This window comes from Pituophis catenifer, unplaced genomic scaffold (assembly GCF_029215685.1).
Source record: "Pituophis catenifer annectens isolate HBS135680 unplaced genomic scaffold, rPitCat1.0.hap2 SCAF_2, whole genome shotgun sequence".
NCBI lineage: Eukaryota > Metazoa > Chordata > Lepidosauria > Squamata > Colubridae > Pituophis > Pituophis catenifer.
The window spans coordinates 111,933,328-111,957,500 of NW_027256882.1; the positions used below are offsets into that span (position 1 = coordinate 111,933,328).

The 24,173-nt window shown below is 41.6% G+C and overlaps 1 protein-coding gene across 1 annotated transcript in view; it reads left to right on the forward strand.

The window, feature by feature from the left end:
• Positions 1 to 9,219: 9,219 nt before the first annotated feature.
• ABLIM3 (actin binding LIM protein family member 3) overlaps positions 9,220 to 24,173 on the forward strand; it is a 168,105-nt gene continuing 153,151 nt past the window's right edge. The window contains exon 1 of the mRNA XM_070933971.1: positions 9,220 to 9,305. Coding sequence (XP_070790072.1) covers positions 9,293 to 9,305 — 13 coding nt within the window. The 5' untranslated portion in view covers positions 9,220 to 9,292. The remainder of the gene's footprint in view (positions 9,306 to 24,173) is intronic.

Below are 24,173 nucleotides of genomic sequence, written 5' to 3' on the forward strand. Positions count from 1 at the left end.
TCATCATAGGTGATCTGCGCATGTGCGTGCGATCCCGTTGTAAACTGGAAGTAAAGGTAATTAGAACCCACCCCTGTCCTACTTCTCCAGAGAACCTATACATCAACACCATTGGTATCATCATTGGAGTTTGATCCTGTGGCTCCCGAGGATGTGGACAGGGTTCTGGGTAGGATTAGTGCCGCCACATGTTTATTGGACCCGTGTCCCTCCTGGTTGGTACTGGCCTCCCGGGAAGTTACACGAGGCTGGCTCCAGGGGATTATAACAGCTTCTCTGAGTGAGGGTGCCTTTCCCGCCGCCTTGAAAGAGGCGGTGGTGAGGCCCCTCCTCAAGAAGCCTTCCCTGGACCCGGCTGAATTAGTTAACTATTGTCCGGTCTCCAACCTTCGTTTTGTGGCGAAGGTTGTTGAGAGTGTGGTGGCACAACAACTGCCCAGGCACCTGGATGAAGCTATCTATCTAGACCCGTACCAGTCGGGCTTCAGGCAGGGGCACAGCACAGAAACGGCATTGGTCGCGTTGGTGGATGATCTCTGGAGGGCCCGGGACAGGGGTTGCTCCTCTGTCCTAGTCCTATTAGATCTCTCAGCGGCTTTTGATACCATCGACCATGGTGTCATACTGCAGCGGTTGAAGGGGTTAGGAGTAGGGGGCACCGTTTTGCGGTGGTTCTCTTCCTTCCTCTCCGGCCGCTCGCAGTTCGTGTTGGCAGGGGGCAGAGGTCGACCTCGAGGCATCTCGCATGGGGAGTGCCACAAGGGTCGGTCCTCTCGCCTCTTCTGTTCAACATTTATGTGAAGCCTCTGGGTGAGATCATCCGTGGTTTTGGGGTGAAGTGTCACCTGTACGCTGATGATACTCAGCTGTACATCTCCACCCCAGACCACCCCAACGATGCCCTTGATGTGATGTCTCGCTGCCTGGAGGCCGTGCGGGTCTGGATGGGGAGGAACAGGCTCAGACTCAACCCTTCCAAGACCGAGTGGCTGTGGCTGCCGGCGTCCCGATATAGTCAGCAGGTGCCATCGCTGACTATTGGGGGTGAATCTTTGCCCCCCACAGAGAGGGCTCGCAATCTGGGTGTCCTCCTGGACGCACGGCTGTCTTTAGAAGAGCATATGACGGCCGTGGCCAGGGGGGGCTTTTATCAGGTTCGCCTGATCCGCCAGTTGCAGCCCTTTCTGGACCGGGACGCCTTGCGCACGGTCACTCATGCCCTTGTCACCTCCCGGCTGGACTATTGTAATGCTCTCTACATGGGGCTCCCCTTGAAGAGCACTCAGAGGCCCCAGCTGGTCCAGAATGCGGCCGCACGGGTGGTTATGGGCACACCTCGTTGTGCCCGCGTGACACCCCTCCTGCGCGAGCTGCACTGGCTCCCAGTGGTCTTCTGGGTGCGATTCAAGGTGTTGGTTACCACCTTTAAAGCGCTCCATGGCACAGGACCCGGGTACCTTCGAGACCGTCTTCTGCCACCAATAGCCTCCCACCGACCAGTTCGTTCCCACAGAGAGGGTCTCCTCAGGGTGCCATCAGCCAAGTTATGTCGGCTGGCGACACCCAGGGGGAGGGCCTTCTCCGTGGGAGCCCCAACCCTGTGGAATGAACTGCCCCCGGAAATACGTAAGATCTCCAAACTCCGGGTGTTCCGCTGCGCACTGAAGACCCTGTTGTTCCGCCAGGCAGGGCTGTCAATATAATAATTTTAAATTGGGGTATTTTAATTTTTGGGGTTTTAAATCGGCCAAATCTATTTAATTATTTTAATTTTTAATTATTGTTGTGTCTTGTGTTTTTAAATTGGCTGTACACCGCCCTGAGTCCTTCGGGAGAAGGGCGGTATAGAAATAAAATAATAATAATAATAATAATTAATAATAATAATAATAATAATAATAATAATAATAATAATATTATTATTATTATTATTATTATTATCATCATCCATTGTTTGGCCTTCTTTCTCCAAATTGATTCACAATTGTACCATATTTGAAGAAAGAGCTCATGATCTCATGATGGCTTAGCCCTAGGGCTAGATACAGCCCGGACAAGCCTGCAGTGGTAGACTCCATCCACAAAAATTGTATTGGTATTGAATGTGATAAATGAAGAAATGATTATATTTATTTATTTATTTATTTATTTATTTATTTATTTATTTATTTATTTATTTATTTATTTAATTCGGTTTATATGCCGCCCTATCTCCCAATGGACTCAGGACGGCTCACAATAATAAAAACACAAGCCACAATACAAAATAAAATCTGAAATCTGAAAAATTTGAAATTTAACCCTTAAAACCCCCATCAGACCAGGTCAAGCGATTTAAAAAGCCAAGTTTTTAATTCACGACGGAAGGTGCGAAGGTCAGGCGCTAATTGGAGCTCCAAGGGAAGTTGATTCCAGAGGGTGGGCACACCCGAGAAGGCTCTACCCCTGGGGGCTGCCAGCCGGCACAGTCTAGCCGATGACACCCTGAGCAGGCCCTCTCTATGGGCACGAACCGGGCGATGGGATATCGTTGCTGACTGTAGGTGGTCCGCCAAATATCCTGGGCCTAAGCCATATAGGGCTTTATAAGTCATCACCAGCACCTTGAATCTCACCTGGAGGGCAACCGGTAACCAATGCAAGCCGCGCAGGAGGAGTGTAACATGGGAATATCGGGATTCTCCCATCACAACCCGCGCGGCTGCATTTTGCACCAGCTGAAGCCTCCGAGTAGTCCTCAAGGGCAGCCCCATGTAGAGAACGTTGCAGTAGTCAATCCGTGAGGTGACCAGTGCATGAGTAACTGTGCGTAGGGCATCTCGGTCCAAGTAGGGACGCAAGTAGCGCACCAGGTGTATCTGGGCGAATGCCCCCCTGGTCACGGTCGTTATATGATCTTCTAAGCTCATGAATCCAGGAGGATGCCCAAGTTGTGCACCCTGTCTACAGGGGGCAAAACTTCACCCCCTATAGTCAGCGATGGCAACTCTCCCCTGAACCGAGATGCCGGTACCCACAGCCACTAATCTGAGTCAGGTCCATAGCTGCCATGGAAGCCATGAACTCCCGAGCCACTCCCAATGCTGCACCCAGGGATGGCAGATTGAAGTCCCCCAGTACAATAAGTCTGGGAAACTCCACCACCAGCCCTGAGAGGGCGTCGAGTAGTCCGGGCAGGGCTGTTGATACGCAGCTGGGAGACAGGTACACAATCAACAAGCCCAACTGGCCATATGGGCCCCACCTCATGAGGAGGGCCTCACATCCGTCAATCTTAGGAACAGTGACCTCCCGCGGACTAAGCACCTTCCTAATAACCACCGCCACCCCCCCCTCCCCTCCCCTGGGCCCTTGGCTGGTGCAGCATCCGGAAGCCTGGTGGGCACAATTCAGTCAGAGGGACACCCCACTCTGGGCCCAACCAGGTTTCTGTAATGCAAGCCAGGTCTGCGGTTTCCTCCTCAATCAAATCACAAATGATTTGTGATGAGGGGAGCTTTATTGACCACAGGCCTAGCATTAAAATAAACCAGCCTAAGCCCAGGGCCCCAATCTCTCAAACCCCCAGGAGGTCGGATAGAACCAGGAGGGTCGGAGCGCACCACTGCTCGGATATAGCGGGGGCGGGCTCCCAAAGTCCGATACGGCCTATACTTGTGGAGTAATATTAATTATTAATTTAATATAAATTAAACTAAACTTGGATAGGGGATTATTTATTTATTTATTTATTCAATTTCTAAATGCAGTGTAGTGCAGTGCAGTGCAGTGCAATGCAATGCAATGCAATGCAATGCAATGCAATACAATACAATACAATACAATACAATACAATACAATACAATACAATACAATACAATACAATACAATACAATACCTTTCCTCCCGGCCTTTTTGGAATGCAAGCCTGCTTCGCAGCTTTCCCTCTTTCTTAAAAGTTATGTTTAACCTTGGCTTGATCCCAACAGTTATGCATCCAGGTTTAATAAAAAACACATTATGAACACTCTCTGAATACCTTATATTTTTTAAATTAAAAACCCATCTAATATTGGCCATTCCTCTATTTGTAGGCCTGTGATTCAGAAGAAAGCTAAGAGGGTAGCTTGGTAACATAAGAAATAAATTTCATTTCAGCCTGAAACACTGTCATTTTTTTAACAGTACAGAAAACTCTATCCATTCTCTCGATATAATTTATAATCCTCTCAATCCACATTTTAATAATCTTAAAAGCTCCAAATACATCAGTTTTCTCTGATAGGGAAGGCACTACATGCCACTGTTCAAATTGGCAACTTTTATTTGTTATGACATTCATTTGTAGATGAAGCAGCCTGAAATTTACACCGGATTTCCAAAAACAACAATATTTTCAGAGAAAGAGATTATGAAACTGGCTATCTTATTTCTGGCTCCTTTCTTCGTAATTTCCAACATTAGGTCTGTTTTTTTATATTTACTCTGTGGGGAATCCATATTGTCTGCCTCAATATCTTTTTTTTTCTGTAAATCATATCCAATTCACACCTCACAGGATAGAAAATGGTTATGCTCATCATGATTCTTTAAACAATAAGATGTTTCAGGGATATAGTGGTTATTTTGCTGTGGAAAATTATCACAGGAGGTTTCTTGCATTTTTAAATATATCCTTCCCCCCCCCAAACATGATCATGTTTAAGCACTACTACTATAAAGCAGGGTCTTTATAACCTGATAAAGCACCTTTCCCCACTGACACCTGACCATGGCACAAGCATGTCCTTCAACTTCTTTAATTTGCTATGTCCCCACAACATTACCTTCAGCTCATTCCCATTCCAGGAGTGAGACAGTCTTAAATTGTGCTTAGCATTACCCTCAGCATCCATCAACAGTCTCAAGTTGTATCAAATCTGTTATGCTTTGCCACCTATTGCATCAGATGCAAGGTCAAGTGAATAGTAAAGGGTGGGATCAGAAAGGTATTTGTTGATATTCCAGGCTCCTTCATTTTCAGTCCCAGTTTCTTGTCTTTTCCGTTCTGCTGTTACTGTATCTCTTAAAAGAACAGGACACAGGGATGCAAATTTATTTACTAGCATTAAATATATTACATCAGGAGTCCCTGACCCCTGGGTGGCCCAGTACCGGGATATAGCCTCTTGGGAATTGGGCCACGCATGTGGTGGGTAAGCACAAAACTCCATTTGCACAAGCAGCACACGTGCATGCTTGTGCACCAAGCTCCATTTGTACTGAACCATCCCCTCTCCCCCACCCCCACCATCGCCACCCCCGGTCCGGAGAGTCGGAAGGTTGGGAGGCACTGTATTAAATCTATGGCCCTTACTAGAGGGCTACCCCATATGATTTGCCAAAATTATGAAGACCATTTGATGACATCCAAGAAATATACACAATTCCAACTCTTAAGCGCAGATCTGGTACCCGTATTTTACCTGTTTGACTCAAAGCTGAAATAATAAAATAATGGAATGACAGGTGCACCTGGAGTAAAAGTAAAAGTAAAAGAAATGCAGTAGAAAATATCTAGTAGCAATGCTACCATAGATTTCAACTGCCACTTGTACATTCACATTGCTCGGTTAAATTATATGAAGTGAAGATTGGAAGGAATGCAAACTTGAACTTAAGATGTCTATCATTAATCTGAAATAAATCTGAAAATACATTTAGCATCAGTTCTAGAGGAAGTAGGGTTCTTTTTGAGACAGCAGCAGGCCTCATTTTCATGACCACAGGTTGCATTTAACTGGGCCACTAGGCCATACATATAGAAGAGACCATGGGCGTTTCTGAGGTTGGGGAGAAAGGATTTTTTCTTTTCTTTCTTTTCCTTTTCTAATTGAATTAAGCTTATTTTAGATTTTATACTATAGTTTCCCTGAATTTGCCTAAAATGTCAAAAAACTTCAATGCTGATTTTAAGCTGCTAGAAAAACATCCCCAAATTTAGGGTCCATATGTGCATTTGGAGCCCAATAAGTTCTAAGGAAGATTGTGTTGTATAGAACTTAAATACATGCATTCCAGAGGTGGTATTCAGCAGGTTCTGATCAGTTCTGGAGAACCGGTAGCGGAAATTTTGAGTAGTTCGGAGAACTGGTAAATACCACCTCTGACTGGCCCCGCCCCCATCTATTCTCTGCCTCCTGAATCCTAGCTGATCGGGAGGAAATGGGAATTTTGCAGTAACCTTTCCCTGGAGTGGGGTGGGAATGGAGATTTTACAATATCCTTCCCCTACCATGCCAACCAAGCCATACCCACCAAGCCATGCCATGCCATGCCATGCCATGCCCACCAAGCCACACCCACAGACCTGGTAGTAAAAAAAATTGAATCCCACCCCTGATGCATTCCTTTCTGCATACAGAACAAGAATCAAGATTGCTTGCCTTTTGCCCCTCCAGCAACCAGGAGCAGAAACAGCCCCAGAATTCAACTATTGCTTTAGAACTGATGAAACCACACAGGGAAGATAGAAATCACATGTCAAAACTCCCCTTCCATTCAATTGATTGCTATGTTAATTTTCAGCACACCAGCTCCTTTTCTTGCTTCCCATTCACTCTCATTTTTTACATACAGTGCAATCAAGATTTGATGCATTAGATTTCTCTACCTGTCTCATCATGTAATCTACAGTAACTGCTTCCCCCAATCCAAACAGATAAGAGGCCGCAGACGTAGCTGGAGGATGAACAGAATGCATGTGTCAAATACCCAGGATGTCAGGCAGCACAAAGGCACCTCTTTCATTGATTTTAAATTCCACTCGTTTTTTATGTACTTCCACTTTCCTGGAACTTGACAATGACACTGCTGTCTCATATTTGACAGCCAGCCTGACAGTTTGAGTTGAAGCCATAGCACAGTGGTGTTAACCGGGCACTGAGGCTACAGTGTTTGTGGAATGTCTGGTGGGACCATCTAAAGCCTTCCACTCATGACACCTGGGAACAAGTTCAGTTAATTGAACAATACCCTGCCACATATTGGCACAGATTTCTAGATTACAGTTTTATATGATGATTTGTACCACATCCCAAAGGCGATGTTCTTTTTTTATAAAGTCTTAGTATTTTAGGTTTATAGAGTTTCTTAAATTAGACTAGATTTCGAGTAGTATGGACAGAATTTCCATTTTGGTTTACGGATTTTGGTTTACAATTTCACTTTATCAACAACCCAACAAGTGTTGACTGCTTGTCCTGATCTATATACCATAATCTGTTTAAAGTTTAATAGTGATTTTCAGATTTCTAAAATGGCAAAATATAGGTACATGAAATACTGAACAACTCTTAATTTCTATGATACTTGTAAATTTTTGGTTTTCCATTTCCATTTGTTCCCTCTTTTGCTTACTGTATATTTTTCTTAAATGTTCAATATAATGTATATATAATATAGATGAGATGAAATCTAATTTTTTTTTAAAAAAAAAAAGCCTCACAGTAAGTTCCTGATAAGTAAGTAAGCCCTACTAAGCAGGTATATACAAAAGTATGAAGGTTATTGCTTAACGCATTGTAAGCCGCCCTGAGTCTCTGGAAAAGGGCGGCATATAAATCGAACCAATAAATAAATAAATAAATAAATAACCAAATGCATCCTGATTACAGTCAAGATAAGATTAAGATAAGTATTTGGAATAAAAAATATTTGGATTGAGTATAGATTTGCAACAATAGTAACTACTGTTTAACAATATTCTGGACTTTAATGAGTTGTCTTCTAGCTAAAATTTAGCATGAGATTTTAAAGACTTGAGTCAATTCCTTGAGTCAAGTCCACAACAAATATGTTGTGGACTTTGTATGTATATGTGATTTATAATTATTTAAAAAAAAAGAAATTATTTTCGTCCCATTTCAGAATATCTCTATTATGAGGCATATAAAACACCAAATGCTCTTTAAATACACTGCTGCTACTTAATTCTGATTCAGCCCCTTTGTACTTGTTCCAAATAATAGCTTATCAGCCAAAATTGCTTATTACTTTCACTAAATGAAAAATAATCACTACGTGATTATCCTATTTTACAGGTGGACACCAAGTAACTGAGGCAGTCCCCCAACTGATATTTGGAACCAGTATGAAATATTTCCACAAAACTGTACTGTAGTTGGGCTTTCTCTATCCCTAATATAATGTAGACACCTTACAGGGTCCCTCACCCACCTTTCTATCTCTTGCAAACTGAATGCGACGTCTGGTGCGAGGGTAGCCACTTTGCCACCAGTAGATGGCGTAAGGCAACATCCCATTTTCACCAGTCGCCAAGCAAACCCTGCCCAACGGAGCTATTTTCCCGCCTCCCTCCCCTTCCTCTCGGTCCTCCCTTTCCACCCAAATTTGCAGCCAGCCCCGCCGCATCCTCACGAAAACTCCTCCCGCTGCACCTGAAAAAGGCGTCTATTGACAAACTTGGCTGAAAGAAGCGAGGCGAGCCCTGGGCGAGGAGATTTAGGATCTGGAGCTCCAGGTCCTGTGTAAACCGTCCAGAGGAAGGGGGCGGGGGGGGGACACCCGGAGATACCGGAGGGAAGAATTGGCTTGTTGGTTCGATCAGCGAGCTGTGCGCATCGCCTCGGCTCCCCTCCCGGTTCTCCTCCCCCCACCCCCCACCCCCCGCTCCGATTCACACCCCCTTCGGCTCTAGCTGGGCTTGAGCTGGCAGCGCTCTGCACTGCATGACAGCTCCAGGCTCCGAAGACGACGTAGCAGCCGGCAGTGGGAAGCCAAGCCCAGCTGAGGAAAATCTGAGGAAGGCTACGCGCCGGGGATCGGCGGGGGTGTGAGCCCAGAAGGCACCTTGCCCTGTCTGATTCCCAGGGCGCTGCTGCCGCCGCCGCCGCCGCCGCCGTCTCCTCCTCTTCCTCGTCTCCGATTGCCTTTCGCTCCTGTTTATAACCCCACCCCTGACCTTATTCTCTGGCCGCCCAAGACTGAGCAGAAAGACAGAATCCCAGAGACAGAGAGAGAGATAGAGAGAGAAAATAGCACCGGGTCAAGGAGAAATACCTGCGCATCGCTATTAGACTGCAATTGATGGGAGATACACATTTCTTTCTCTAGGGAAGCTGGTTACTCGCCCGCCCCCTTCTCTCTCTCTCTCTTTTAAAGAAAAGAAGCCGGTCGAAAGCAGAAAGGGGGAGAAAAGGGGGGCTTCTGCTCCAAAAGAGAAGAGAGGGCAGGGCAACGAAAGGAATCGGGGAGAATTTCGCCGAGCGTTTTCCCTCCCTTTGTTGAATGAGAAGGACGGCGCCGGATCACCATGAGCACCAGCAGTAAGTACGGCTCTCCCTTGATTTTGGGGGGAAGGAGGAGTAGCGGCTTCTTTTGCACTCCGCCTTGCGGGGACGACGGATGTCACAGAAGGATGGACCACGAAAGCAGTTTGAGAATGGTTCCCCCCCCACCCCGGTTTGGGATTTGGGATGAGAAAAGATGGAGGTATTATGTGGGATGGGTACACCTGCTGATCTTGAGCCCTACCCCACAACTAGAATTTTGACAACTCGATTTAAATGGGGGGGGGAGGCTGTGGGGGGCGTGTCACTTCCACAGACACCTAACTACTCTAGGTTAAAAGAGTACATTCACTGGTGTCTTCAGGCTGCGCCCCCACCTGTGCCTCTAACTAAAGATAGGCATAATCTTTTCAGTGGCATCTCAGGGCAGAGTTCAGAGGAAGGGTGGCAGGGTTGGGAGATGAAACTATGACTGTATGTGTAGGTGGATTGATATGTTGCCAAACGTTTCCCACTCTTTAATCAGACTGCAAGATCTCTCTCTGTAGTGGACAATACGATAGCGCCTAAATGAAATGGCAAGAAGCATTAAGAAAAGTGCCACATCTGAATTTGTAAAGGAGTAAAAAAAAAAAAAAGGTTAAAAAACTGAACTGTGTCAGACCAGTTTTAAAGACAGGAGGGTTTCAGTTTCTACAGCACTGAATTTGACAAATCGGTCAGAAAGATCTGCTGCTGGGGTTGATGTTAGTCTTGCTGTTTTGTTTCTCTTGGTGTTTAATAGTATTTTCACTCATCTGTGAGGCAAATGAAGCCACCTTGTAGCCTTCCTCCTCTGACAGCTAGAGGAGAAATCTTTAGATACTGAGATTTCAGATTTTCCAGGATTTGGGGGGAAAGGAGTAAATAGGTAGGTTGCAGGGCTGGGTCAAAAACTCTTGCTTGCAATCCTGGAGAGTTAATGTCTCATCTAAATTAACCAATGGTCTTGACATTGAAGTAGGTCTACATGTTCATAAGAAAACTCTTCATTTGCATTTGTGTCCTTGGGATTTGACATGATATTGCAATTAGCAAATATTTGGCAGGGGATTCCCCCCCACACACACCCCACTCCCAAGAATGGCATCAGTCGAATTTTCAGTGTTCTTCATCAGATTCCTCCCTCTTTCTTTTTGCTGTGCTGGGTTGGTCCCAATTTTCTTGAGACACAAACAGGTGGTGCTAGTGCTGCTCCAATGGAAAGATTTCAGTCCAAAGAACGAGTGATTTTTAGATTTCATATGCCACATTCTCAAGAAATAAACTGCCCCAGTGTTTTCCCTATGAGTCACAGCTGAATTACGAGCTAGAAAGGATGCTCTGATAAGTAGGCATAGATAATAGGCCCTACTAATGTATTCTTTTCCATCCAGTATCTGCCTAATAACAAAAGCCTAGAGCTCACTTGCACCACCCAACAAGGTGTCTTACTCAAGACCAGGGTGTTTTCTGCTTGGGTGGCAGAAAAACAAGGCTAAGCAGAATGAGGGAGCAGTTCTATCAGACACAACCAATAGCTGGGTAATGGTGGCCCCTTTCTCCTGGTAATGATGTGGGATTAATGTTTCATAAATCCATTATTTTTCCAGGAGTGTTGCCCCTCCCTCTCAGGCTCTACAGTTGTATGCACTTTCTGCACTCTGTTCAAAGTCCACTCCCATAGCAACTCAGGGCTTCCAATGTTGGGGCTGTGCTCCCCATTATACTATCTACAGACAATGAGAGTATAAGTGCCTCCTATCCATCTATATAGAATGCTGAATGGGAAGAAGCCATTTTACAAGTATAGCATACATTTGCTATGTGTATTACTATGATATTGGGAATATGAAAAAAAAAAGGCATTTACTCACATCAATACACTCTTGCTTAGTCTGAGCCTATTCTTAATTTGGCCCATGCCTGGATGAGCCAAAGTGGGCTCAGCTATGATTAACCTACCCAAACTGTCACATCACATTTGCGTGCCTTTGTCTTCCCCTCTGTACCATGATGTGATACTGAAAAAATGTATTTTCCTCCCAGGGCAAAGCATTTTCTGCTCTTTTACCACATTGCAATGGATCATTTCTTATCATTTATGAAAGTCTGGAAAGCAAGAACTACCTTTTTTCAAATTAATAGCCAAAATTAGAATCTCACACAGTTACTAGCTTCAAAAGAAACCACAAATGTATTTCTGTTAATGTAATATGACCGCTTTCATCCCATAGAACCATGCATTATAATCCTAGTGCAGTAGCAATCAGTCATAATCTTGGGTAGAAGGAAAGGGCTTCTTTTGCAATAATTTTTATTCTAGTAGGCCCACATCAATGAAATCAACCAGTAGTGGGAGGGATTTACATACTCATCTTACTGCAATAGAAACTAAAAAAACTATTCTTTAATTAACCTTGTTGGAGTGAATGACAAACATTCATTTATATGGGAATAATGAAAGAGATGTTGTTAAGATAAATACATCTGCCAGTTCCTATGGTAGTATCCTCAGCTATTATAGATCATCCTGAATTTCTCTTTGCTTGATTTCCCTAGAATAACCTTCTCCAACAATGATATCTTTTAGAAGGTGACTGTATCTGAATAACACCTAGGTTGGAGAAGTTTGTCCTATATAAGACCATGATGGAATTAATATAAACCAACTTAGATCAGGGTTTATTCTGAATTATTGCTTCATCACAAGCCATGAACCATGCCCTCTAGTATATTTAAGATGCACAGTATCTCCTAGAGGGTAATATCTAATCATTAGTACAAGTATTTAGCTGCACAATTTGAGAACATATACAAGAAAGTAGGTCCTATTTTCTTTGAAGAACATACTTCCAGGTAAACATGCTTAGGATAACATTGTATGTCACACTGTGTCCTAGAGTGCAGGGCTAACTATCTTAACAATTCTTTATTATTTTATTATAGCTAATACAATTCCAAATAGGGGTGTAATGGCTCAGCAGTTAAAGACATTGAGCTTGTCAGCTGGAAAGCTGACAGTCCAGGTTCGAGACCCAAGCACCATGCAATGGAGTGAGTTCCGTTCCTTGCCGCAGCTCCTGCCCACCTAGCAGTTTGAAAGCATGCAAATGCGAGTAGATTAATACATACCACTTGGGTGGGTAATAGCATTCCGTGCACCTTTGGCATATAGCCATGCTGAAAGGTCTTCAGACAATGCTGGCTTCCTTAGCCAAGAAACAGATGAGCACTGGGCCCTAGAGTTGGACACGAATGGACAGGGAAAGCTTTACCTTAAATACAATTTCAAAAGAAGGTAGTAATTTCATAATGGGAAATCTCACTATTTCAATAAACAGACTTCTGTTCTTTCGCTACAACAGGCTCTGTCTGAATATTACTCTCAGATTAATTTTATTCTGAGAGGAATTCTTGTTCAAATGCCCAGAAAATATTTTTAGAAAGTAATGTCTTTGTTTTATGGTTTTCTTTCAATTCTGAGAATATCTTTACAGAAAATACACTTAGTGGGGAAGAATTTGTTTTTCCAAATCTGGTGGTATGTTACCAAGCTTACCTATTATCAAGTGTTAATACTGGAAGCCAACAATTGGTGTTAAATTTCTGATTTGGGCAACTTTGGAATACATACGTACATACGTACATACATACATACATACATACATACATACATACATACGTATGTATGTATGTATATGTGTGTGTGTGTGTATTACGATCTAAATTTACTTAAATTCTACTACCTCTGGAAATATATCAGTTAGGAATGTAATGTCTAAAAAAAGGAAATATTTTATCCTTTTTTCCATGCTAAATTGACTTTATGGGGAAATCCAACATTTAAAATTGGGAAAAAGATGGCAGTGTGGAAAAATTGGATGAAAGTGGGATATGGACTTTTGTCTAATTAATAAATATGAGAATGAATGTTTAACATATACTGGTTAAGAGACAAATATCTATGAGATGTAACTTAGTGGCAATATTTGCAGCTTGAACATTTGCTAACAACATTTTTTGGAACAGCAGCTTTTTTAGCTTCTAACATACCCAATATACATGAACACTGGTTAAATCATTTAAAACTAAAATCATACTATTAGTTTCTAAAGATATTTGTTATCAATAAATCAATTTTATATGCTGATGTTAAATATTAGGGGAATAAGGAATTAGAGGTTGTTGTACAGCCTAAACAATGGGAGAGTGTCTTAACTTCTATGGCAAGAGTATCAGTTCACCTTAAACTGTAACTAATACAACAAAAATAATAGAATTTATTGGACTCTATTATATGTGTATAAGCTGGCACAATGGCTCAGTGGTTAAGATGCTAGACTTGTCAGCTGGAAAACTGACAGTTCAGGTTCGAGAACTGAGTGTCGTATGATGGAGTGAGCACCCCACCTCCTGCTGACCTAGCAATTTGAAAGCATGCAAATGTGAGTAGATAAATAGGTATCACTTCAGTGGGAAGGTGTTTCATTGGACACTCTGCGTTGCAGTGTGATGTCATGCTAGCCAGAGGACCACAGAAACGTCTTCAGACACTGGCTCAATGACCTAGGAACAGAGATGAGCTCTTCCCCCCAAAGTCAGCTACAACTAGTGGAGTAAAACCCGCAGGGACTCCTTTCCCTTACATCTGTATAGAAAAGGATTGTCTAGGACAGCATTTTATTGGAGATATAATAAAAGCAATGCTTCTTTAAAACGTGTTTTTACAATAACTACAATGTTACTAAGTTTGGGGAGAAAGCAATGGACTATACAAAGGTGACTGTGTGATAAAAGCTAAAATTTTCAAAGGTAACATTCTCTTGAATTACATACCCAGTACATGGAATTTAATAACTGGATAACACAAATGGATTCTCTGTGCCCTTATAGCTAAAGACAACTGGCTCTCTTGTTTGCTGCATAGCTAACTTGTCTGAAGAAATGAGTTTTGGCTGAATTACAGGAGACCAGGAGAAACCTATTCTACAGGGTTTTTTTTTTATTGTTTTTGGGATAAGGGAGAACTGTCTGCCTTCCACCCAACACTAAGAAATACGTAGTCTTATTGATTTGATTGCTCCTTTGAACCACCGCTCTTGCTATTAATTTGCCACTAAATTGAGGCTGCAAACAAGCTTCAATGTCCAAAAACATCCCATGTATTCTAGGCTCAGTGAGAAGATACTCTTCAGTCACCTCACAGTAATGTCAAACATTTACAACTAAGACATTGGGACTCAAGTGATGTCTCTCTATGAAAGAAACCCAGAGACTTTTGAGATAAAAATATAAGAGGCAAACAACTTTATGGCAAAAATAATAAAACCAGGTGGCAAAACATTTAAAAAGTAATTTAATCAAACTACAAGGGCTCAATCTTGAGAGAGTTGACTTGAAGTCTTTTCTCAGTTTAGCCATAGTTTCCTGTCTTTAAATCTCATTTAAATCTCATATAGGCTTGTTGAGTGGACAGATAAAACAGTCATCACAAATCAACGTTGTAAACTGAATTGCTTGCACTTGATATAGCATAGTGCCTCATTTTCACATTTTCAAATAGACCAACAAAGGGCAAGGAACAGGAATTTCAGCTAATATAAATTAGCACCAGATCTTATACATTCATATGGAATTAGGTCTGTGTACAACAGCTGAGTATCTTCCTCATACAGTGAATGGGATGGGATGGGATGGGATGGGATGGGATGGGATGGGATGGGATGGGATGGGATGGGATGGGATGGGATGGGATGGGATAGGATAGGACACAGAAACTTTATTGTCACTTTAAATATACACTAATCAGCATACATTAAAATGAAATTTCATTGCATTCAGCTCTCAAAAGATAACAATTATGCATTAAATTATGCTGAGATTCCATTAAGCTTTCTATTTACAAGCCATGTATTACAATGATGTCAGGATTCCATTGGTAATTCTGTCCATAAAAAGGAAAAATGAGAGAACAACTCTTTTGTCCTAAATATTTTTTATATATATTCGGTTATCACTATACAGACCTTCTTGTGGCAAAATAACCATTGCATAAAGATTGGCTGAAATTGTCACCATATGATGAATGTGAAGTGAGATGGGCTATTTGAGTGCAATAGATCATTATATGGCACAGATTTCATTGAGTAGTCTCTTCTGAGTGCTGCAAATCATAAGCCGGTCTGGATGTCATATGATGGATTTTTTGTGCCCTGCAAACCAGATTCACTTGTCAGCTTGGAACAGAACTTCTCATACAGCTCTTGTCTAGATTTTGAGACATAGGCATCCAATATGTTCATCTTTAATTATCGGTACATCTGTTGTTACTTCCATGGCCTTCCATGTGAAGATAGCATATAATATATTGGAGCAATGCAATCAAAGAAATAAGAACAAGGTCTTCTTTCCATTACATAGGGAACTTATGACGTGTTGAAACACTGGACCTTGATGGAGAGAATTGCATGAGAAGAAAGGCCTTTTGTTCCCTTAGTGATAGTAGAGTTAATTTAGCATTTGAGAAGATTGACTAAGAACCTTAGGATTGTAATTTATAGGCATGAAGCTATTGCTCTACATAGTTTATTGTCAGCATCTTCTATACTGGCTGGGGGGACTCTGGGACTTGAAGTCCACACATTTTAAAGTTGCAAGTTTGAAAAACATGTTATAGATACAGCAGTGTTTGCAAATATTTGCCTATCCTAACCCCTCCTAAGATTCCTGCATGCCAACCATTGCTATACTTATTATTAGGACATATGTCTATGTGAGAAGATATTTACCAACTATGTAGCTCCTGTAGTACTAAGTGCTCATATAGAGGGAATTGAACAACACGATGTATAACAAAACTATGCTTATTACTTTTACCTATATTTTTAACCTACTCTTTTTCTTACCGTGGCATTTTTTATTTATTTCACCAAAGGCCTCCCATGGGCATTACCTATATGCCCATGAGTAGGAATATGGTGCCCACAGTGACACTGTTCCCACTTGACTTCATTTTTAAGCTATTTTAATTAATGTAAGTAATTGATTGATTAATTAATCAATGGAAGATGCCAAGAGATGCAGTAGTTACCGGCACTATCTTTATTTATAAAAATGGACCTGGGCCCCATCTCAGCCTTGTAGGCAATCTTATAAAATAAATGCATTGTAAGTAGAGGCAACCCATTATTCACATGGAAAAACCACTTACCTGGGGAAAAGAAAAAGTAAATGCAATGGAAGACAACAGAGCCTGAGTGGGTTAGAGTGAGAAATTTACATTGCAGGTGCTGCATTGGAGGCCACTGGGCTCCTTATACAGTTCAAAGTGTCAGTGGCAAACTTTAAATGGCTTGGTTCCTATGAATGTGCAGGATCACTTTTTCCAGGTTCCATCCAGGATGCTTGATTCAGATGGGAATGCTTCTCTTGATCAAGGGGAGGCACTAAACTGCATATCAATATAGACATAAAACACCCTGACTAGTGAGATTAGTGAGGCTCTGAGGGATGGGTGTCAAACTTGCCATATCACGTTGCTGTCACATGTCATTACATGACATTTTTCTCATTCGTGGAGCTGGGGTTGGTGTGGCCTGTGCATGATGCATCCAGCCCATGGGCCGCCAGTTTGACATCCCTGCCTGGGGTAATGCTTCCTGGCTGTTATTCCCACATTATGGAACAATCTTCTTCGAGAATTTAGGGCAACTTGGATATCATTTCAAAAGCCTGTCCAGATGGAATTATTCCACAGGAGTTTTGAAAGTTGAAGTTGCTTTTGATTGTCAGATGGTACTGGGTAGCTGTAATTATGTTACAGTTGATTTGATTTTTTTTTTTAATTATTTTTGTTCTGCTTTTTATTCTTGTCAAGTGCCAGGAGAAGTTTGGATTTTGATGGTATATCAAAAACATAAATAGGTAAACACATACACTCAGTGGTGGGATTAAGCTGATTCGGGCCGGTTTGGGTGAACCAGTAGTTAAATTGCTGGCTGGCCCCGCCCTGCCCCTCCCAGGAATCTCCACATGCCTCATTTTGGCTCCCAAGTACAGTAAGTGCAGGGAGGCCTCCTAGCCCAAAACAGGGCTCGGTGGGGGGGGCATCCTCCCCGTGGCCCATTTTCACTCTCAGGAAGCTGCAGGGAGGCCTACTAGGCCCAGAACAGGGCTCGATGGGGGGGGCATCCCCCCCGCGGCCCATTTTTGCTCCCAGGGGGGTGCAGGAGGCTGAGTGCTGCCTGTCACACCCCTGGCCATGCCCACCATGGCCATGCCCACCCTGCTGGACTTTAGGGCAGAAAACTGGTTGTTAAATTATTTGAATCCCACCACTACATACACTTCACCAGTTTGTCTTTTGGTAAATTTGTAATTAGCTCCATCGACCGCAGCAAGCATTTGGTGAACAGGCTAGCTTCCTCTGCCCTATGTAGTGATCATGCCCATAAATATCTTCTCAAAATTTAATTAGCTCAGGCTTTCCTTGGTTATTACTTTATTTTGTCAGTTGTTCACATTTCAAAGGCTCCATTTCTTTTTTACAATCTCTCCCATGAAATACATGGCAAATATACTTCTGACTAAATAGATGTATGAGTGTGCAGGTACATTAAAACACATTTGATTTTGTTCCAAAGAGAGAAATTTTTTTAAAATCCAAAACTTGAACGCTTACTCTGGAAAAAAAGCAACAGGTGTGGTGAAGTGAGCCATGAATCAAAAATCCAGTGAAAGCCAGTGGCAGGAGACTTAAATCAGGAAAGGAACCTTTTGATGCAACCCCTAATTAATGGATCTAATACGCTGTTAAGTGATGTGATGATCACTGCTGTTTTTGATAGCTTTGAAAGGGGATTAGATTACTGTTTCTCAGCAACTTTAAGATGCATGGCTGTCAACTCCACGATGCTGGTTGGGAAATTATGGGAGTTGAAGTCCACATGTCTTAAAGTTGATGAGATTGAAAAACACTGGGTTACATGGATAATAATCTGTCAATAACTTCTTGTCATAAAAATTAGAAACCACTAAGTTCTGTGGCTCCATGAATGAATCTGCTAGGGAGAAATAAGACAAAAGGTCTATTGCATTCACGGATAGACTGAGTTTCATAGAAGTACCAACCAGATGTTGTGAGAAGTTAATCTAAAATTTTTGATGTGGTCCAGCTCAGCTTCTCTTATTTTTATGTAAATGGGATTTCATTGTTGTAGAGGCACTGAATGATCTTAACTGTTTCAAATGGAAGAACTACTGCATTCTCATGGTCTTGCTTGCTGAAAATAAGCATACGACTTAGAACTTCCATCTGAAGTAGTCAGTTGGGTGACGATTTAGTTACATTTTAGTTAGGGAAAGGTTATGGAAGAAGTTTCACTGTACTAATGATACTGTACATTGCTCAGAGTTGATTGATTGGATTGATATAGAAACATGAACCGCGGTGGCACAGTGGTTAGAATGCAGTACTGCAGGCTACTTCTGCTGACTGCCGGCTGACTGCAATTTGACAGTTCATATCTCTCCAGGCTCAAGGTTGACTCAGCCTTCCATCCTTCCATGGTCGATAAAATGAGGACCCAGACTGTTGGGGAAAATATGCTGACTCTGTAAACAGCTTAGAGAGGGCTGTAAAGCACTGTGAAGCAGTATACAAGTCTAAGTGCTATTGCTATTATTACATAGATAGACTGATGGATGCGTGGATGGCTAGATAGATAGATGATAGATAGATAGATAGATAGATAGATAGATAGATAGATAGATAGATATGATAGATTTCCAGCACAGCAATATAATGATGGATAATAACATTCTATAATATAGAATCATTTTTCTAGATAAAACCATAAAATGCTCCTAGATCATAAGTTCTCCACAAACTTTTATATTTTTAGACAGTACTGATCTCTGCTTTATAATCTCCATACTCATTCCAGAGCTTTGGAAAGTTTTTGTGTAAAACTATTGACCTAAAATAAGCTACATCTCTGTAAATGGACTTTGATTCATATCTCAAATATCTTCCAACTTTACATAACAACAGTGCAAAAGCTTCTATATTTTCCACCAATTCAGAATGGCAGGTTAAAAACAAAACACCATTATGCAATTGGCTTTTATTTATTTATTTGTCGAGTACATATTAGATAATATATATAAGAATAAGCATGAATTGAATACATAAAATAAATACAATTAAAGGGAACATTAGGATAGGGACGGTAGGCATGCTGGTACTCTTATGCACGCCCCTTACAGATCTCTTAGGAATGGGGTGAGGTCAACAGTACCCAGTCTAAGGTTAAAATTTTGGGGGTTTTGGGATGAAACCACAGAGTCAGGTAGTGCATTCCAGGCATTGACCACTCTGTTGCTGAAGTCATATTTTCTGCAATCAAGTTTGGAGCGGTTCACTTTAAATTTGTATCTATTGTGTGCTCATGTATTGTTGTGGTCGAAGCTGAAGTAGTTATTGACAGGTAGGATATTGTAGCAGATGATTTTATGAGCTTTGCTTAGGTCATACCGAAGGCGACGTAGTTCTAAATTTTCTAAGCCCAAAATTTCAAGCCTGGTGGCATAAGGTATTTTGTTGCGAGTGGAGGAATGGAGGAGTCTTCTTATTTCGGGACACGTTCAATTGTATTATGTCTGATATGTAGTGTGGGTTCCAGACAGATGAACTGTATTCGAGAATTGGTCTAGCAAATGTTTTGCATGCTCTGGTTAGTAGTGTAATATTACCGGAGAAGAAGTTACTCAAGATTAAGTTTATAACCCTTGATGCCTTTTTGGCAATTTGTTACAGTGGGCTTTGGCCCTTAGATCATTTGATATGAGTACTCCAAGGTCCTTGACAAAGTGAGGGTCATCTACAAGGTCATGTCCACTCAGCTTGTATTTTGTGTTCTGATTCCTTTTGCCAATGTGTAAGACAGAGCATTTGTTGGCTGAGATTTGGAGTTGCCAGTTTTTTTACCATTCCGACACAAAGTCAAGGTCTTTTTGAAGGGTATCAGCATTGTCAGTGGTGTTAAATAGTTTTACATCATTGTCGAAGAGAGCACAGTTACTTATAATATGATCACAAAGGTCATTTATGTATAGTATGAAGAGTGTTGGTCCTAGAACGCTGCCTTGGGGGACATCACTATTAACTGGTGCAGGATTTGATAGGGCGCTCCCAGTGGTGGGATTCAAGTAATTTAACAACCGGTTCTCTGCCCTAATGATTTCTTCCAACAACCAGTTGGAAGGGCCTGGTGGCTCAGCAGACTGATAGCATTGTGATTAACACCAGCTGTCTGCAATTACTGTAAGTTCGAATCTCACCAGGCTCAAGGTTGACTCAGCCTTCCATCCTTTCTAAGGTAGATAAATTGAGGACCCAGTTTGTGGGGGCAATAAGCTGACTTTGTATAAATATACAAAAGTATGAAGGCTATTGCTTAACGCATTGTAAGCTGCCCTGAGTCTCCGGAGAAGGGCGGCATATAAAATCAAATTAAAAAACAACAACAAAAAACTGCTCAGCAAGTTAACAACCGGTTCTCCCAAAGTGGTGCAAACTGGCTGAATCCCACCACTGGGCACTCCCTATTTTGACCACTTGTTGTCTGTTTGACAGGAATGCGGTTATCCAATTTTGGAGGGGTCCGGAGATGCCATAGGATTTTAGTTTTTACATAGGATTTTAGTTTTCACTGGAAAAAGTATAAAAAGCTGCACCAGAGATTAAATTAAACTAATCCTAATGCTTCACCCTTTGATCCATTTTGATGTGAAAGCAGCGGCTTCCTGACCTTTACCCAAAATACTGAGCCATCTACAAGGCTTCTACTATTCTGCTACTACTATTATTATTGCAACCAGTTTTTTAGTTTTGGGCTGACTTTGCTGAGAAACTAAATTGTAAAACAACAGGGACCTACCTGCTGAAAAACATCTTGTGATTCATTTCCCGCCTCACTTAAATCTAGCAGAAAGTGACCAATGCAGCTAATGAACAATTTCATGAAGCTGCCATGGAAAATAGCTTCTTTTGGATATCAAGTGATCTGTGCTACACTTGGGATAGATGAAACTCTTTTCATCGTGGAGTGCCATGAGCAAATAATTACTGGTGGGGGAAGTGCGGTTATAAAATATATGCTCACTGCTTTCTGTTATATACAAAAAGTCACATCCAAAAAACATCTGCATCACCATTTGAATACCATTGACATTGACCAAATTACCATCAATCAATTGCAAAAGGCAGTTTTACTTGGGCAGCTTACATCCTGTGACAATAACATTAACACCATCAAATAATGATATCTGCCTATCTCATGTCTTTGGAAAGGACTTGATAGATGGACAAACATTCCAAATCTAGTCTAAATATTGACTGACAATGATACCAATTGTCATTGTCATCATCATCATCGAAGATATATAATAGATACATTAACAAAATAACAAGGTAAATAAGTATTACAAAGGATCAAGCTCTGAGGGGTCCCTGGTGCTCTCTGAGCTTGCTTGTTTTCTTGCAGATGTTTCATTGCCTTAACTAGATAACATCGTAAATGCTAGTGATGATGATGTTACTTAGTTAGGGTAATGAAACATCTGCAAGAAAACAAGCAAGCAAGCAAGAGAGCACCAAGGACCCCTCATGTCAACCCTGAGCTACAAATATTCTCCTTTATTAGTATCAAGCTCTGAAAATCGAAGTTGACAGTTTATAATATAAACCAGCTATAGTGATCCCACTAGGTGTCATACCAAAAACTCTTGGATGACACTTAGCAAATCTGCACTTTGACAAATTTTCCGTCTGTCAACTAAAAAAAGCCACACTGCTTGGACCTGTACATATACTACAACAATACATTATTACAGCCTACATTCTTAGGAAGAACTCAATACCAGTTTATTACTATTTGTAATAATAATAATAATAATAATAATAATAATAATAATAATAATAATAATAATAATAATAATAAATCACATGACCAAGTTAAAGGACTGATTTGTCATAGTGGGGTTTTTGTGTGTGTGTGTGTGTGTGTGTTTTCACTGCAAGATTTGGGAGAAACGTTTCTGGAAAAAAATGCCAATTCTTTCCCAAACATTCTTTCCCAACTGATATCTACTAATTTTAATAGGACTACAGCTTCCAAAGTCTCAAGCTGGCACAGTTGTTGAAGAAGGCAGGTTAGGTAGTATACAATCTGTTTCACTGTCTCTGGTATTAGTTATGCAGTTTTCTTAGGGAAAGAAATCCCTGTGGTATTCCCTCTCTCTCCCTCTCCCTCTCCCCCCCTCTCTCACACACACACACAAAAAAAACTGCACATACACATACTGTACATACACATACTGTACATACATGCACTTTGCAAAAGCAGTTAAGAGGCTCCTAAGCTTAGGTCTTGGTTGGAAAGTGTATGCTGAGTAATTTATAGGAATCAGAACACCGAATGACTATTTTTGGCATCCAAATCAGGGTTAACAGCTATGTCCATTAAGTATTATTATGTGCTAATCTTCCAAGACATATGGTTACACATTGTTTACCAGCAAACTCCATTCATTCTCCTTTTAATTAAACAAGGATCACATGACATTGCTTTGCTCCTGTATATACCGGCATGCATGCTGCTGCATTTCTCTTAATGAAAATCCTGATCATTATTCCTTATGATCACTTATCAAACCAGGACTTATTAGAATTTTGTTGCTGTTGCGAGGATTTGCTGTACTGTATGTCACGGTATGGAATCCAGTGTAATGCTAAAGTCCTGCTGGGTGAAGAACCAGAACTGCCATTTCTATTTATCTAATGGACCCCATAAACATAAGTGAGAAATTCCTTTTATCCATAAATCAGTGACTCTGCAAGCACTCTCTTTGAGGATATGTCCTGCCATTCTCTAGTATAGGGGCCTCTTTTGGCTGAGATTCTTCTCAATGAACACAGACAACCCTTATATTTCTGGAAGCTCAATTCAGGACCATAATGCTTCTTCTATGCATTCTGATGAAACCTATGTAATGTTTAATGGGCTGAGCCTAACACAGCTCTGTCAGTTTTGTGAACCATCTTCTCCTTTCTTCAGCGCAGGCAGGCAGCAAAAAAACATGACAAGTTAATTAAGCCCCCTGCAGTGGCTCCTACAATATATTTCGTTGGATGGGTCATAAGTTCTGCATTACAGAACGCCATAATTTATTATTATTTTTTTTTCTGCCAACAGGGCTCTTCTTTCCACCTAGGCTAATCCATTTATCAGCTCAAATATTTCCTCTTTGGGCTTTCTTGTTCAAGGGGCACTGCCTCTTTGAGACAGGTAAAGCCTACGATTGTTTTCATTCCACTCTGCCAGGCTGATGAATATCAAACTCTTAGAGAAAGCAAAGCGATTTCTGCACCTGATGTGCTGAGATAAAATTGATAGCAACTCTCCTATTGAAAGTGGCTGCACAGCTGGCTGCATAACCATATGATACTAGCAAGGTAGGGATAGTGCCTCCTGGAGTGATTACCATTGAGGAGCTAGCCTAATGTATTCCATTTATTTCTAAAATATAGGGAGAGAGAGCCGATTGGGTGGTTGCTGTTATTTGAAGCCCAGCAGAACAGAGGCTTAATAAAAATGCCCGGGACACCTGGTAAATTGGTTTCATTCACTCACACTGCCTTCTTTCACAAAAGCATCCTGGGAAGCAAAGGAGTGTTCCTAGGTCAGTCAGTAAGGAGATGAATAAAGCAGGAACCAACGTACAAATGCACCTTGTAACATATATCATGTATTTGACAGAAAAAGTAGGGCCTGTACTAAGAGATCATCTGGGTGATTGATGCACTCAAGAAGAGTTGTTCTT